This window comes from Polypterus senegalus, chromosome 11 (assembly GCF_016835505.1).
Source record: "Polypterus senegalus isolate Bchr_013 chromosome 11, ASM1683550v1, whole genome shotgun sequence".
In the NCBI taxonomy this organism is placed as follows: Eukaryota; Metazoa; Chordata; class Cladistia; order Polypteriformes; family Polypteridae; genus Polypterus; species Polypterus senegalus.
Genome location: NC_053164.1, coordinates 149156640 through 149174335, shown reverse-complemented (window position 1 = coordinate 149174335; position 17696 = coordinate 149156640). Strand labels below are relative to the sequence as shown.

At 42.9% G+C, this 17696-nt stretch overlaps 1 protein-coding gene across 9 annotated transcripts in view; it reads right to left on the bottom strand.

Moving 5' to 3' along the window:
• The window catches only part of LOC120539592 (peroxisomal succinyl-coenzyme A thioesterase-like), a 24630-nt gene extending 13872 nt beyond the window's left edge, over window positions 1-10758 (bottom strand). For 2 of the 9 annotated variants that reach the window (XM_039769823.1, XM_039769822.1), the window contains exons 1-6: window positions 10675-10758; window positions 8264-8417; window positions 7984-8184; window positions 7545-7644; window positions 7261-7451; window positions 7011-7174 (exon numbers count right to left, since the gene is read on the bottom strand). In XM_039769823.1, the coding sequence (XP_039625757.1) occupies window positions 7011-7174; window positions 7261-7451; window positions 7545-7644; window positions 7984-8184; window positions 8264-8417; window positions 10675-10719 (855 nt within the window). In that variant the 5' untranslated portion in view covers window positions 10720-10758. Of the gene's footprint in view, window positions 1-7010; window positions 7175-7260; window positions 7452-7544; window positions 7645-7983; window positions 8185-8263; window positions 8418-10415 lie in introns of all 9 variants that reach the window. The other 7 variants (XM_039769814.1, XM_039769815.1, XM_039769818.1 and 4 more) reach the window with 7 other exon arrangements.
• Window positions 10759-17696: the final 6938 nt, after the last annotated feature.

Genomic DNA, 17696 nt, shown 5'->3' with positions numbered 1-17696 from the left:
TAGCCAGGAACTCTTCCCGGCCCAGGCCCCAAGACCCTCTCGCGCCTGGACCATCAATTTCGTCCACGCCGCCTCCTTTAAGAGGGAGCAGTGGAATGATGACTCCCGCGCTTTGCCCGAATGCGTCGTTCTGCCTAACAGCTCAACAGCGGACGGATCCACACCGGGAACCCTTCTTTGTCCTTGAGAATGATCTGTTGTACCGAAAGTGGCTACCCATGAGGCGAGGTGCGGAAGTTGTTGCTAATTCCGCGCACCTTCCGGGCGGAGATATGCGAGTTGGCACATGCTCACCTCCTAGGCCCACCTGGGGCGAAAAACACTGGAGAGGATTAAGCTCGCTTTTACTGGCCTGGGATCAATGAGGAGGTCCGGCGGTTCTGTCAATCCTGTCCGAGTGCCAGACCCGCCAGATTCCTAGGAGGGACCGTGCTCCTCTAGTCCCTATTCCCTCGTGGACATCCCTTTGAAAGGATAGGGGTCGATTTGGTGGGACCCTGGAGCCCTCAACCCGTGGCCACAAGTATATCCTAGTCATGGTGGACTATGCCACCCGGTACCCAGAGGCGGTTCCCCTGCGCCCGCTAATACTAAAAGCATCGACGGAACTGGTTAATTTGTTTTCACGCGTGGGCATACCCAAGGAGGTCCTCACGGACCAGGGTGCGCCCTTCACTTCGGATACGTTCAAGGAGGTAGCCAAATTACTGCAGATAAAGCACCTGAAAGCGTCAGTCTATCACCCGCAAACTGGCGGGTTGGTGAGCGTTTAATCAGACGCTTAAGCAGATGCTCCGCAAGGTAGTCAGCGCGACGGCAGGAACTGGGACCAGCTCCTCCCCTCGTGCTTTTGCCTACCGGGAGGTACCCCAGGCCTCTACAGGCTTCTCCCCATTTGAATTGCTATACGGGCGACAACCCCGGGAATCCTCGACATCCTAAAAGAAGGCTGGGAGGCCGAGGCTCTTCCCTCCTCTAACATTTTGAGTACGTGGCAACTGCGCGACCGACTCACAAAGATCAGGCCCCTCCTAAAAGAGCACGCGTGACTCGTGCGCAAGCAGCGCAGGCCGGTTTACAACCGCAACTCCGTCCTCAGGGAGTTCCGCCGGGACCGAGTTATGGTGCTCGCCCCGACCTCCCACTCGAAGCTGCTGCTCACTGGCAAGGGCCTTACGAGGTTAAGGAGAGAAGGACTCGTCGACTATTTGGTGAAACAGCCCAATCGTCGACCGAAAGTGAGAGGATCTATCATGTCAACCTGTTAAAGCCCTGAGAGATAGAGAGGAGCTCCCAGCTCCCATAGGTCACTCTCCCTTTCGCAAGCACAACTGCCCTTAACCTCGGCGAAGAGCTGACCCCAAGCAGCGGCAGGAGTTAGCCCAAACACTCCGAGCCATCCCGAGGTAGTGGCGAGTCACCCGGCCGGACCGCTGATTGCCCGATATAGTCACGGAGCCCGGGTAATCGTCCGGAGAGGCCCTACCGACTCCGGAGGCAAAGCGCGCAGAGGTCGAACTGGAGGTGAAGCGTATGTTGGACATGGACATAATTGAAGAGAGCCATAGTCCCTGGTCCAGCCCTATTGTCCTCGTCTCCAAGCCAGGCGGCTCCTGGAGGTTCTGTAATGACTTTAGGCGTCTGAATCAGATCTCCAAGTTCGATGCCTACCCCATGCCCGCATTGGCGACCTCCTTGGCGGCTGGAGTGCGGCTCGTATCTGACTACCCTTGACATGACAAAGGGTATTGGCAAATTCCTTTAACGGCATCCGCAAAGGGAAAACGGCCTTTAGCACCCCTAGCGGGCACTGGCAGTACAAGGTCCTCCCATTTGGGCTGCACGGGCCCGGCGACCTTCCAGCGTCTGGTAGATAGAGTGCTGAAGCCCCACCAGTCCTATAGTGCCGCCTACCTGGATGGCGTTGTCATCTATTCCGGCACCTGGGAGGAGCATCTACTGCAGGTCGCAGCTGTCCTCCGAACACTGGCTAAAGCCGGCCTCCGCATAAACCCCGGAAGTGTTTTTGGATTAAAGGAGGCCAAATATTTAGGCTACCTCGTGGGACAAGGACAGGTGCGCCACAGAGCTCCAAAGTTAAAGACATCTTAGAATGGCCCGTCCGAATACCAAGAAACAGGTGCAGGCTTTCTTGGGGCTTGCGGGTTACTACCGCCGGCTTGTTCCCGTTTCTCGAAGAGCAGCACCCTTGACTGACCTGACAAAAAGGGCTCCCCTATCGTGGTGTGGACCGACAAAGCAGAACAGCGTTCAGTGACCTAAAGAAGGCCCTAACGTCGGCACCTGTGTTACGGACGCCCGATTTTGGGCTCCCGTTTATTCTCCAGACCGGCGCCGGACACAGGCCTGGGTGCCGTGCTGAGCCAAAGCGTCGATGGTGTCGAGCACCCTGTGATGTACCTTAGCCGGAAACTGATGGACCGGGAGACCCGGTACGCGGCAGTGGAGAGGGAGGCCTTGGCCATTAAGTGGGCAGTGACCCACCTCCGTTACTACCTGCTGGGTGCGAATTCGCTCTGGTGACTGATCACGCTGCACTTCAGTGGATGTCCCTACACAAAGAGTGAATCCGCGGGTCACCAGGTGGTTCCTGGACTTACAGCCGTATAAGTTCACTGTCACTTATCGGCGGGCACCCTTCAGGCCAATGCCGATGCCCTCTCTCGTATTCACGACCTCTCGGTTAGGTCCGCCCGACCTGGCGGTCCTGGGCTAAGGGGGATCGTGGTCACGCACGCCAGTAGGAGGCGCGGATTGATTCGATAGCACCTGGGAAACCATTCGCCGCCAGGGAATGGCGGGGTATTAACTTTCTCCCTCTGCTTCCTCATAGAAAGAAAGACCTTCCTGCACCATAGGCTGGATTGACCGCAGTGCGTACTTCCGCCCTTCCTCCGCCATCTTGCCCTGGCGTCATCCTTCCCATCCTCCCTTGCGGTCCTTCCCAGCATTCCTCCACTTCCGGCTCCTCCCCAATAAAATGGCGCGGCGCCAGGAGTCGGCGTCGCGATATGAACTGTTTGTTTATAATTTTGACTGCTGTTTTTGTTTGCTGTGTACAATATACGGGGCCGGAAACCCCAACCCTTATTGCTGTCTCCTCGGTCTTTGACAATATATATATATATATATATATATACACATACATACATACATACATACATAAACTGCTCAAAAAAATTAAAGGAACACTTTGAAAACACATCAGATCTCAATGGGAAAAAGAAATCCTCCTGGATATCTATACTGATATAGACTGGGTAATGTGTTAGGAACGAAAGGATGCCACATCGCTTGATGGAAATGAAAATGATCAACCTACAGAGCCCTGAATTCAAAGACGCCCCAAAAATCAGAGTGAAAAAATTATGTGGCAGGCTAGTCCATTTTGCCAAAATTTAATTGCAGCAACTCAAAATTGTACGCAGCACTTTGTATGGCCCCTGTGTTCTTGTATACATGCCTGACAACATCGGTGCATGCTTCTAATAAGATGATAGATGGTGTTGTGGGGGATCTCCTCCCAGATCTGGACCAGGGCATCACTGAGCTCCTGGACAGTCTGAGGTGCAACCTGGTGGCATTGGATGGACCAAAACATAATGTCCCAGAGGTGTTCTATTGGATTTAGGTCAGGAAAGTGTGGTGGCCAGTCAATGGTATCAATTCCTTCATCCTCCAGGAACTGCCTGCATACTCTCACCACACAAGGCCAGGAATTGTCGTGCACCAGGAGCCACTGTACCAGCATAGGGTCTGACAATGGGTCCAAGGATTTCATCCTGATACCTAATGGCAGCCAAGGTGCCTTTGTCAAGCCTGTAGCGGTCTGTATGACCCTCCATGGATATGCCTCCCCAGACAATCATTAACCCACCACCAAACTGCTCATGCTGAATGATGTTACAGGCAGCATAATGTTCTCCATGGCTTCTCCAGACCCTTTCACTTCTGTCACGTGCTCAGGGTGAACCTGCTCTCATCTGTAAAAAGCACAGGGCACCAGTGGTGCATCTGCCAATTCTGGTATTCTATGGCGAATGCCAATCGAGCTGCATGCTGCTGGGCAGTGAGCTCAGGGCCCATTAGAGGACATGGGGCCCTTGGGTCACCCTCATGAAGTCTTTCTGGTTGTTTGGTCCGAGACATTCACACCAGTGGCCTGCTGGAGGTCATTTTGTAGGGCTCTGGCAGTGCTCATCCTGTTCCTCCTTGCCCAAAGGAGCAGATACTGGTCCTGCTGATGGGTTATGGACCTTCTATGGCCCTCTCCAGCTCTCCTAGAGTAACTGCTTGTCTCCCAGAATCTCCTCCATGCCCTTGAGACTGTGCAGGGAGACACAGCAAACCTTCTGGCAATGACACGTATTGATGTGCCATCCTGGAGAAGTTGGACTACCTGTGCAACCTCTGTAGGGTCCAGGTATCGCCTCATGCCACCAGTAGTGACACTGACTGTAGCCAAATGCAAAACTAGTGAAGAAACAGTCAGAAAAGATGAGGAGGGAAAAATGTCAGTGGCCTCCACCTGTTAAACCATTCCTGTTTTGGGGGTCATCTCATTGTTGCCCCTCTAGTGAATCTGTTGTTAATTTCATTAACACCACAGCAGCTGAAACTGATTAACAACCCCCTCTGCTACTTAACTGACCAGATTAATATCCCATAAGTTTCATTGACTTGATGCTATACTCTGATTAAAAAGTGTTCCTTTAATTCTTTTGAGCAGTATATACACACACATACATATATACATACATATATATATATATATATATATATATATATATATATATATATATATATATATATATATATATATATATACACACATATATACATACATATATATATATATATATACATATACACACACTCACCTAAAGGATTATTAGGAACACTTGTTCAATTTCTCATTAATGCAATTATTGCAATTATCTAATCACCCAATTACATCATGGCAGTTGCTTCAATGCATTTAGGGGTGTGGTCCTGGTCAAGACAATCTCCTGAACTCCAAATTGAATGTCAGAATGGGAAAGAAAGGTGATTTAAGCAATTTTGAGCGTGGCATGGTTGTTGGTGCCAGACTATATATATATATATATATATATATATAGTGGTACCTTGTGATATGAGTGCCCCAACGTAGAAGTTCTTTGATACCAGCCGTCACGTGGTTGATTTTTTGCCTTTAGTTACAAGCTAAATTTCGAAGTACGAGCCATCAAAGAGTATTCAGAGGAACTGACGACTGAGGAGTTGACGGAACTACAGACGGGCAACATATGGAGGTTCTGCAGGAGATTAGTATTGTGGAGGTGGTTATCTCTTAAAGTGAGATAAAGGAAGTGTTTGCAATGTGGGAAAAAGGTTTTTAACTTTAAAGAAAAGAAATACCCTGAAAAACTTACAACTGATTGTGCAGCGATGCTATTTAATGACACATTCCTAACTCATTTCAGAAACATTCTAAAGGGGAGGACTAAACAAAACTCCTTGGACAGTTTTCTATGGAAACGCTTTGAGAATGAAAGTGACGAAAGCATGCCAAAAAAGAAAAAAACTAGTGAAGAAGAAACTTGAGTTAAACAAAAGTGAACAACATTACAATACGCTAATCGGCTTCGCCAGCATCCGTTTATTTCTATAGATTCTCTTTTATGTATTAGGTTTTATTTTGTTTGTATACAATATTTGTTCATTATGAATACATTTTTCTTATGTTGAAAACATTTAACAAAAAATTGGGGTGGCTTTTTGGGGGCTGGCATGAATTAATCTCATTTCAATTGATTTCAATGGGGAAAGCTGATTTGAGATATGAGCATTTTGACTTTTGAGCTTGGTCACTGAATGAATTAAACTCGTATCTCAAGGTATCACTGTAGTTGGGTTATGTAACACACCACAATTACAAAAGAAATCATTCCAAGGAAGCTAACGCTCTCAGCTGGATACAGGCAGTGTATTAATACTATAAAAGTACAGAAAAACGTACATTTTGAAATGGTACGGTATCAGTGTTTTGGGATCTTCAGTACCAGAAGTAAACACCAGTATTCCTCACAATCCCCCGCATCCCCCACGTCCCTTTGTACTCGCTATTACAGTTGGGGAAAAATATCCATTTCAAGGACTTTACAAAATGTTATGAAACTCCAAGGTTTGATGCAATCTTAACTTCACACCCCACCATTTCATTGATGCTCAACTGACACTTCACAGGGGATCAAACTGCCTTAACTCCCTTATGATTTGACACGATTCTGACTTTACTGTTAGTCTGGCACGATGATGCAGCACAACAAGGGAGGCTGGATTAAAAAAGGGGGTTTGGAGTAATTTGTTATGTGCCTCTGAACCATTTTGATACTGGTACTGAGGTCTGGAAAGCTGGTATCGATACGAAAGTCAAAATTTCAGTACCGATTCAACACTAGGACTATTACTAGTAAAAGCAACCAAGTGCAGGCAAACACTGTACCAGTAACTAACTTCCAGTGCAAGCCAGAAGATCTTGAATGTCACCTTGAATAAAGACATCAATGAAATACACAATTAAAGTAATAATAATAATAATAATAGCATTTTCAAGTGCAGACATGCTGCTCCTTATCTTAGAACCCAGTACAGTGTAGGCCAACAACACACCCATATGTGAGCACTAGTAACACCAGAAACAATAATAATTCAAGGAGACCAGTAACTGAGCCCTGGAAGACCAAGAAGAAGAATGCAGAACACTAGAGAACATCCCCAGCACTGCCAGTGACACAGTCTCAGGTACAACAGTAACAGCATCCTAGTGTCGACATGCAGTCCTACTAACATGTGACTACTTAGACCTGTCAGTCAACAGGCAGCTCAGAGTGACAGAGTAATGAAAGTCTGGGTGCCATTCTGTTCTCTTGCTCAATGTGAAATGCCGAACTAGACTTTTGCATTCAGTAACCCAAGCTAGCCAGCCCTTAGCCCCAACTTGGCACCTGAAAGTAGCTGATACCCATGCCGCTGCCAAGTTGCAGTTCTGGGTGATTTATGTACGCCAGTGCCAAACAGGCATAGCCTCTAGAAGCCAGAAGTGCTGCACGGTGTTCTATAAATCCCGCCAGGCCCCAGACATCCAGTAGAGCAGGGAAAGGACCAGGCCCTTGGAACAGAGAAAAAAGTCCAGTTACTTCTGAGCATGCACAATGTGAGCAACAGAAATCTACCCTGAGATACTCATTTAATCACCTGGTGGTATAAACAGGGTGCCCACCACACCATTCTCTCGCACCTCTATGCGGCGCACTCCTGGTGCCATGTACCATCGCTCCATGGTTGTCATGGCTAGGGCAGTCTGAGTATTAAAGTTATCTGTATTATGACCATCAAACAGGGAAATATCAACGACAAGAGGTGTCTGGATATTCTTTTTCCGTAGTCTGGAGAACAAAAATGAGATGTAAAGTTTATTGGAAAACATTAGAATGACACATTACAACTCCATTGAATGTTCAGACATTTAGCCTCTTTACCTGATATTCTGCCTCCCTCCAACAGCTAGACGCAGACTCCACAACAGACCCATTGGTTCACGGCCAATATATAATCCCCCCAAAGATTCATCTTTTGATACTGGGCACAAGAAAGTCTTGTTAGAGGACAATGTCAAGCTACTCACTTAATTTTATGATAATTTCTCCAGCTACAAGTATCTATCTTCACCTGCTCTTGCAGGCATTTTCATAAAGGCCGAGATCACACTCTGCAGTGTGTGCACTGTGTATTGCAGATCATTTACTGTCTGCCCAATAACATAAATTTTATTCTGCATGGGTACCCACCAACTAAATCCTCTGACTGACAAATTTGTAAACACAATCTTCTTGAAAATCCACTCATTGACCAAATCAAACATACATATTTCACTCAGCCGGACGGACTGTCCGTTAACAGGGTCCATAAAACACTTACCGTTTACCCTTCCTCTCTCATCACTCACATAGTGAGAGAACGCCTCCCAGAGATCATTTCCCTCACTGTACAAGGTGCTACGCAGCGTGACTGGACAGTGTGGAGGAAGACAGGCCACCTCCAGCTGGAATGGCTCATCCATCAGGGCACGAGTAGGTCTGGCCCAGACCCTTGGAGTACGTCTCCTTTGACTGACCATGTCTAGAAATGAGACGCGCAGGATATTTCAGCTACAACAAATTTATCTGTCTGTTCAAAAATATTTTTGAGTGTCTTCTACCTGCCATGGTCCTTTTATGAAGAGCCATATTCTGGGCCAGCAAAGTGCCAGTTTTCACAGTTTGAAGCCAGTATGCAGCATTGTAAGCCATGCGTCCTGCCATTCCTTTGATTATCTGCACAATATATGAACACTTGATTTCACCCAGCTGAATCTGCAGAAGACAAAGCCATAAAGATCCCTGATGCTTCAGCAAAGGAGATTCTCGAAGCTGGCAGTTGTAACTGATGGCACGCAATGCATCATCTGTTTTTTTTTTTTTTTGTATTATCGCATTACATTAGAATTAGAAGGCGACACATTGGTAACACTGCTACCTTAGAGTAACGCAACCAGGACTTGGGTCCAGGATCCTCCCTGTGTCTGTGTGGGTTTCCTCCCACAGTCCAAAGACATGCAAGTTAAGTGAACTGGTAAAGCTAAATTGGCTGTAGTGTGTGTGTTTGCCCTGCAACAGACTGGCCAGGGTTTGCTCCTGCCTTGTGCCCTATGCTAGCTAGGATTGGCCCCAGCACCCCCACAAATCTGGTCTGTTCAAGCAGGCTAGAAATTCATATTAAATAATAATTGGGGTGACCAGATATTTACACACAACATATTAATCCAGCTGTCAAACTGCACAGCCCCATCTGAGTTCTAGGCTCCTTGGTACTGGTATATTTAATTGGAAAGGTGGGGGGATCTCCTTGGAGTGTTGTTTGTAGTAAAGCGGGAAAACTAAGTATTGAACGCATCAACGTTTTTCTCAGTAAATAAATTTCTAATGGGGCTATTCACATGAAATTTACATCAGATGTCGGTAACAACCCAAGTAACCAACACATACAAAGAAGTCAAAACAAATAAGTCCATAAATTAAGGTGTGTAATAAAGTGGAATGACACAGGGAAAAAGTATTGCACCCATGAAGAAGGTATAAAAAGGCATGGAAAGCCAAGAAACCAACAGAAATCTGTCAGTATTTAGAAAGCAATCCTGCTCCCTATCAGTGCAAATTAATATCAGCTGTTTCAGTCCTAATTGATGGCCTATAAAAAGGTTTCTCTTTACCAAGGTGTCACACAAGAAGCATCTCATGATGGGTAAAAGCAAAGAGCTCTTCAAGACCTTTGCATCCTTATTATTGCAAAACATACTAATGGCATATGTTTAAGCATTCTTGATTAGAATCTGCTGCCATCTACCCGGATGCTGAAGATGAAATGAGGGTGAACATTTAACTCTCAATTGGTTTAAAAGAAAGAAAATAAAGCTTCTTGAATGGCCCAGCCAATCACCTGACTTGAATCCAATTTAAAATCTATGGAAAGAACTGAAGATCAGTGCTCATAGAAGAGGACACCAGAACCTTCAAGTTCTGAAGACAGTTTTTGTGGAAGAATGGGCAAAAAAGCAAACATGAGCAATAGTTTCTCCATGCGTCCTGAAGCTGTCATTACCAACAAAGGTTTTTCTACTAAGTATTAAGTAAATGTCAGTAAGCATGTTCAATACTTTTTCCTTGTGTCATTCCACTTTACTACACAGAAGTTATGGACTTATTTGTTTTGATTTATTTGTAAATGTGGATTACTTGGGTTGTTACCAACATCTGGTGCACATTTCATGTCAATAGCCCCATTAGTAATATATTTACTGAGAAAAATGTTGACAGATTAAATATTTTCCCTGCTGCATATTAAATCGAACAATTTAGGAAGTCCAATATGGAGTTTCGTCCTGTACACTAAATCTTTATTAAAAAGCCTGCCAGTTAAAAACGAGGGGAACCCACACAAGCCTTGGATTGTGTGTTGCACCGCGAAGAGAACAAAGAAGCCATATCTACTGTATGTACACGGTTTCTAAATGTTGAATACTGCATGTATCGAATGTTATTTGTTAATATGTGCAGTTTCATAACCGACCCAAAAACAGAGGCCAAAAAAGTTGGTTAAACGGGAGTCTAAGGCTTTCCCTGGCAGCAAGGCAGAAACTAAATCAAAGGTGAACGCATGATACACCTTACGATAAGCACGCACGCACACCCCACACGTTTACACTGGACCAAAACAGAGTTACCAGTCTAATTAGAAATCACGCCTTTGGAAGGTCACAAGAAACCGATGTTAAATCAACACGCACACTGAGTGAACGCGCAAACCCCACGTACCGGGAATACTACTCACTGAGCAATCGTTCCCTTATGTTCCTGTCATATAACAGCCATAACCGTGTTATTAATTATGACGGTGGCTGCCATGGATCATCCCCTGTACTCCGCCGGATTCAGAATGCTCGAACCAGCGCCATTTCCATTACATCCATCGTCTAGGTCGGTCACTGACGTTCGTAGATCAAAGACAATGAACTCCACTAAATTCTAAGCATTTAGTTAAAAACGAGTATTTTCCCACAACCGATCCACTTGCCTCGACAATTGCTGCAGCGCTAATGAAGCTGGTTGCTCTGGACATGTACAAGTATCAGCTTCCGGGTCACTGACCGGCCGTGAGGCTGTAGCTGGCTGCTAATTTGCACCTCCTTGTTGCTCAGGGTACTTATTTACTGCTCTGTGTTCAATTCTAGCCAGCTAATTGTGACGCTTTGTGCAAACCTCGTCAAGCTACAGTACAACGTTTACTGGCCCAACGTCAGTACCTGGGTCAAAAGGACTGACAAGGTTGTTACACTGGTGTATCTAACGGATGGGGTTTACTGTGGTGTTTAAATGACACTGTAAGGCATTGTCGGGCAACTGGTGCGCCGTGGAATTTTCTAGGGGCGCCGCGAAAACTTTTGTAAAATATTTAAAACTGCTGGTGTTTTTGAACTTTTGGTTGATTAAAAAGATAATGTTTAAAAATACATATTTTATGTTGGAAAAACAGATAACGGAACACTTACGGAAACGAAGTCTAAGAAACGCGAGAGACTTCAAATGATCAACAAGGAAATGCGCGTCTGTCTTTCGAAAATTGATCCTCGCATCAATCTCATATATGCTGAAAAACAATCTCAACGTTCACATTAATTAAATTTAAGATTTATCCTTTGATTCCTTTATTAATAAAATGTCTTTCAAACTTGTAAAATTAACTGTTTTTATTAGCGATTGTCCATAGATTGTGTCGTCACGACTTTATTTATGGGCAGTCCCTCAGGTGCGCCGCGAAAGAAAATTTTTGGACTTAGTGCGCTGCAACTCGAAAAAGGTTGCCTTTCACTGCTGTAAGGGGTTAAAAAGCGTTGGGCAACCTAAATTGTCACACTTTTATAGAAAGAAATAAGATTCAGTTGAGTTTTGCCTGACCAAGCACAGATAGATACCTGTGCCAAAACAACTGGCAAAGTTGGCACACTCCTGTATCTAATGAATGAGATGCATTGTGTTGTTTGAAATGCACTGTAAAGGGTTAAAAAGCATTGGGCTATCCCAATTGTCACACTTTTCTAAAAAGACATACCTTTTTAAGTTTCAGTTGAGTTTTGCCAAGCCTAATGTGGGTACATGGTTCAATAGGACTGGCAAAGTTGGCACACTTGTATATCTAATGAATTGAATCTAATGTATTTGTTGAGAACTGGTTCAGAATTACTAAGAACATCGTACTAAACAGTCAACGCCATCAAAGGCTACGGGGATTTTTGCAGATTATGCATGAGTTTTTGAAAGGAAGACTATGTTTATTTCTGCGAATGTTATAAATACACAAAACTAAAAACTGGAAAACATAACATTTATAAATCACTGAAAACACATAGTGTTGAAGAAATGCTGCATGAAATGATATTGAATGACTGTCTTAAGTCAAGAAGATAATTTTATTGTTTGTCACCTTGACCACATTCAGTCACATAATAAGAGTGATCTACACTTGTAGTCAAACCTCATGCCATGATCTTTTGACCATTCAAATCTCTAATAATTGAAATTTTGTAAGTAAGTAAATATCTTTTTTGGAAAATGTGTAAAAAGTACATAAACAATTAAATATTAGAAGAACTTATAGATACTTAATTGATTATCAATTATTATCAATTAAAACATATACTGCTCAAAAGAATTAAAGGAACACTTTTTAATCAGAGTATAGCATAAAGTCAATGAAACTTATGGGATATTAATCTGGTCAGTTAAGTAGCAGAGGGGGTTGTTAATCAGTTTCAGCTGCTGTGGTGTTAATGAAATTAACAACAGATGCACTAGAGGGGCAACAATGAGATGAACCCCAAAACAGGAATGTTTAACAGGTGGAGGCCACTGACATTTTTCCCTCCTCATCTTTTCTGACTGTTTCTTCACTAGTTTTGCATTTGGCTACAGTCAGTGTCACTACTGGTAGCACAAGGTGATACCTGTACCCTACAGAGGTTGCACAGGTAGTCCAACTTCTCCAGGATGGCACATCAATACGTATCATTGCCAGAAGGTTTGCTGTGTCTCCCTGCACAGTCTCAAGGGCATGGAGGAGATTCTAGGAGACAAGCAGTTACTCTAGGAGAGCTGGAGAGGGCCATAGAAGGTCCATAACCCATCAGCAGGACCAGTATCTGCTCCTTTGGGCAAGGAGAAACAGGATGAGCACTGCCTGAGCTCTACAAAATGACCTCCAGCAGGCCACTGGTGTGAATGTCTCTGACCAAACAACCAGAAAGACTTCATGAGGGTGACCCAAGGGCCCCATGTCCTCTAATGGGCCTTGAACTCACTGCCCAGCAGCATGCAGCTCGATTGGCATTCGCCATAGAATACCAGAATTGGCAGATGCACCACTGGTGCCCTGTGCTTTTTACAGATGAGAGCAGGTTCACCCTGAGCACGTGACAGAAGTGAAAGGGTCTGGAGAAGCCATGGAGAACATTATGCTGCCTGTAACATCATTCAGCATGAGCAGTTTGGTGGTGGGTTAATGATTGTCTGGGGAGGCATATCCATGGAGGGTCACACAGACCGCTACAGGCTTGACAAAGGCACCTTGGCTGCCATTAGGTATCAGGATGAAATCCTTGGACCCATTGTCAGACCCTATGCTGGTACAGTGGCTCCTGGTGCACGACAATTCCTGGCCTCGTGTGGTGAGAGTATGCAGGCAGTTCCTGGAGGATGAAGGAATTGATACCATTGACTGGCCACCACACTTTCCTGACCTAAATCCAATAGAACACCTCTGGGACATTATGTTTTGGTCCATCCAATGCCACCAGGTTGCACCTCAGACTGTCCAGGAGCTCAGTGATGCCCTGGTCCAGATCTGGGAGGAGATCCCCCACAACACCATCTGTCATCTCATTAGAAGCATGCACCGATGTTGTCAGGCATGTATACAAGAACACAGGGGCCATACAAAGTGCTGCGTACAATTTTGAGTTGCTGCAATTAAATTTTGGCAAAATGGACTAGCCTGCCACATAATTTTTTCACTCTGATTTTTGGGGCGTCTTTGAATTCAGGGCTCTGTAGGTTGATCATTTTCATTTCCATCAAACGATGTGGCATCCTTTCGTTCCTAACACATTACCCAGTCTATATCAGTATAGATATCCAGGAGGATTTCTTTTTCCCATTGAGATCTGATGTGTTTTCAAAGTGTTCCTTTAATTTTTTTGAGCAGTTCATATTCGATGCCTGCATCAAAATATGACCTAGGGTTCTAGCAAAATTTAGGAGGTTTGATTTTAGTATTCAGAACATTTACTTAGGATGTGCTTTTTGTCATTCTTTTAAGTTAAAATGTTTTTGCTCATCTGTATTTTTGCAAAGAAGTAGTGACCTAGGAAACAAAAAACAAAAAATAGTGGATTCCTGGTTTTATCAACCCACAGAACACAGTAAAAATGCAGAAGGGGCATTTCAAGTAGTGTAATTTCTGCACATCACTTTATTTTTTTGAAATTGGTGTAGTATATGCAAAACTGTGTAGTGGAGTGTTACATTATCTACTGGTAGCATTTGACGCGAAGCAGAACACAATCCTGGTTGATTGACCGCATAGTCACATGGAGTTTCTTGGATTAAAATGTTGAACATTCAGCAGAAGATATTTATATGACTCAATGAATATTTTAAGTACTGACGTTTTGATAAATATGAATTGGTATACATATTAAATTGTAAACGAAGATATGATACTTTAGTTTGTGATCATAATAATTTACATAGCTACATTGTTAATCAAATAAAAGTTTAACAAAACATATCTAGAAAACTATGTATAGCTACACCGGCTAGAATATTATTTATCAAACTGTTTTTGGTATATCTGTCAAAAACCCAAATTCTTTACAATATTTGTTGCCTAGCCCAGTTACTTAATGCTTGCTACAACCTAAACATAGTGTTTTTAAGTCATAGTGGAGTAAGTTGCAAGGAAATACTTCACCATCTGCACGCCAGTTTCAACATGGTGTTCTTCATTACACTTGTGTCATTTGGAGATGACTCAGCTCTTGACAGCCCTTCAAGCCTAATATCACTACTGTCATCAGTTGTTATTTTTGAGAGAAGGTAAACTTTTTTCTTTAATAAAATATTTGAATTTTGTATGTTTTCTTGCACAGTCTGAAAAAACAAATTAAATATATTTCAACATCTTATATAATCAGCCCAGGAGAATTTGTTATATTTTTTTGTGTTTGTTGTATTCCCTTTAACAAATCATATTGTACATCCAGAGTAGGATGGGAACTGATGTTGAAAAAAAAAAAAGTCACATATCATTCTATGATAGTAGGCCAAGCATAAAAGAAAAGGTGTGTATCTGTTTGTTCTAAATGTTAATTAAATTGATTAACTTCATATTACCTTATATAACAGTGGCAAATTCAGATCAAATAATAGGAAAAAGTTGTTTTGCCATGGGGATGTCACACATGGTGACTCACATATCATATAGTCCCAAACCCAATCTGTTACTTGTTTCTGTTGATTGTTGATATGAGTGTTTTGTGCAGGCTGTGGCTCTTGTGACACATGTAATCACAGGAAAACAAACCAGGATAGACATTAACTCTGTTTCTCATTAACAGACAGTAAAACAATGTATAAGACGACCTTGCTGGGTAGTGGATACAACTTTTTATTCACTCATTAAGAATCTTAACATATATGTCACTAATTCTCTTCTCGTAGGAGTCTGGACAGCTAGTGCATGACTTTTATGGTGGCATTGTTTTGTGTTTTGAAATGTGATGAGCCAAGTAAGCAGGTAAGTTCTAATTATTTCTTAAGTAGCAAGTCAAAGTATACATGTCTCCTTTAAACCCTCAAATTTCTAAAGTTTCCTAAACATACAATTTTATCACTTTTTGAGATAAGTCTAAGCATAAAATATCCATCCATCCATCCATCCATTTTCTTCCACTTATCCGAGATCGGGTCGTGGGGGCAGCAGCTTGAGCAGAGATACCCAGACTTCCCTCTCCCCGGCCACTTCTAGCTCTTCCGGGGAAATCCCAAGGCATTCCCAGGCCAGCCGAGAGACATAGTCCCTCCAGCGTGTCCTGGGTCTTTCCCGGGGCCTCCTCCCGGTTAGACGTGCCCAGAACACCTCACTAGGGAGGCACACAGGAGGCATTCTGATCAGATGTCCTAGCCACCTCATCTGACTCGTCTCGATGAGGAGGGGCAGCGGCTCTACTCTGAGCACCTCCCAGATGACTGAGCTTCTCACCCTATCTTTAAGGGAAATCCCAGACACCCTGTGGAGGAAAATCATTTCGACCGCTTGTATTCGCGATCATATAGAAGATAAAATGCAAAACAACACAGCACATAATCGTTTTATTTTTTCTCCAGCCGTCTGGAGTTTTTTTGTTTTTTCTGTCCCCCCTGGCCATTGAACCTTACTTTTATTCGATGTTAATTAATGTTGATTTTTGTTTTCTTATTGTGTCTCTTTTATTTTTCTATTCTTTATTATGTAAAGCACTTTGAGCTACTGTTTGTATGAAAATGTGCTATATAAATAAATGTTGTTGTTGTTGTTGTAGTGTTTCTCCCCATGTCAACATAGTCGCTTATTGTCTGAAAACATAGAATATAGAAGGACTTGGGGAATATAACAGGAGAGAAGCAGTTGATTTTGTTATTTCATTTTTTTTTCTGTAAACTATGAAAAGTATTCCACGTGACACACTTTGAAACCTCAAACAAAAGTTTAAGACATCAGTGAACAAATATTATTGCTTGCAGCTGTCCACGTAAAGTCTAAAGTAAACCAATAACACCATGAAGTTTTTTTAAATAATCTGAATTGTTCCAGAATGCAGAAATAAGCATTTGAGTCTTAGCTGGAACCTCACTGACAAACCAATGGAGAAAATGTCATACTGTCAATCACATACAGAGGTGGTCAGAAGTACTTGTACCCTTCCAATATAAGAATTAATAAAAATTAAAACAAAAAAACACAATTTTCAGTGAAATAAGTTGAAACTAAGATCAATAATTGGCACCCACCATTCTTTATTCCATATTCCATGGGTGGCCAACTCCGATCCTGGAGGGCCAAGCAGCTACAGGTTTTCATTTTAACTATTTCTTAATTAATGACCAGTTTTTGATACTCCTTAACATTTAGTTTAATTGCTATTTAAGACTCAGACTCTTTAAATCAGGAGTGAGCAATGTTGGTCCTGGTGGGCCGCAGTGGCTTCAGGTTTTTGTTCCAACCTAATTGCTTCATAAGAAATCATTCATTGCTGATGAAGCACTTATTGCTCAAGTGACATTTTTCTGCTTCATTTTAGTTATCTTGCTTGTTACGATTTTAAATCATTTATTTTTTGATTTAGTCTTAAACAGCTTTATTCATCATTTTAACTGCTCCTTATTTGCAATAAGATGCAAATGACAGAAGAACCAGGAGTTCTACTGTACATCTCGCTTGTCTCAATTTTCACCTGGGTGTATTAATTAAGTACTCAGAAGGAAACTGAAGAGAAAGTGAAGAACTGAAAATTTTGAATATGTTTTAGGCTTCAAATCACTTGGGTGATAAATGTATCGTTAGAAAGGAAAAAGAAAATCTATGATTTCAGAATGAGCTGACATGTCAGAGTTAAAACACCAACAAGCCATGAAATTAAATAATATCTGTTATTGGGGAGGATTGGCATCTAATTGAGCAACTGGGTTGGAACAAAAACCTTCAGCCACTGCAGCTGTCCTGGATTGGAGTTGGGCACCCCTGCTATATTCCATAGGAAATTATTAAAGACAACAGATTTTTAAAAAATAAAACTAATGAAAATGTCATAGTTAAAATTATTGGGTACCCATTGGAGTTGAAAGACATAAATAGATTGTAGTGATACCTCAAGCACACTAAATGCTATAATTAGTATCATAGATGTCTTCAATCTCTTTGTCTATCACTCCGCCTATTTAAAGGGAGCAAAGCCATGGAACCCAGCTATGTTTTGTCAATGTATGCATCACACTAAATATGTT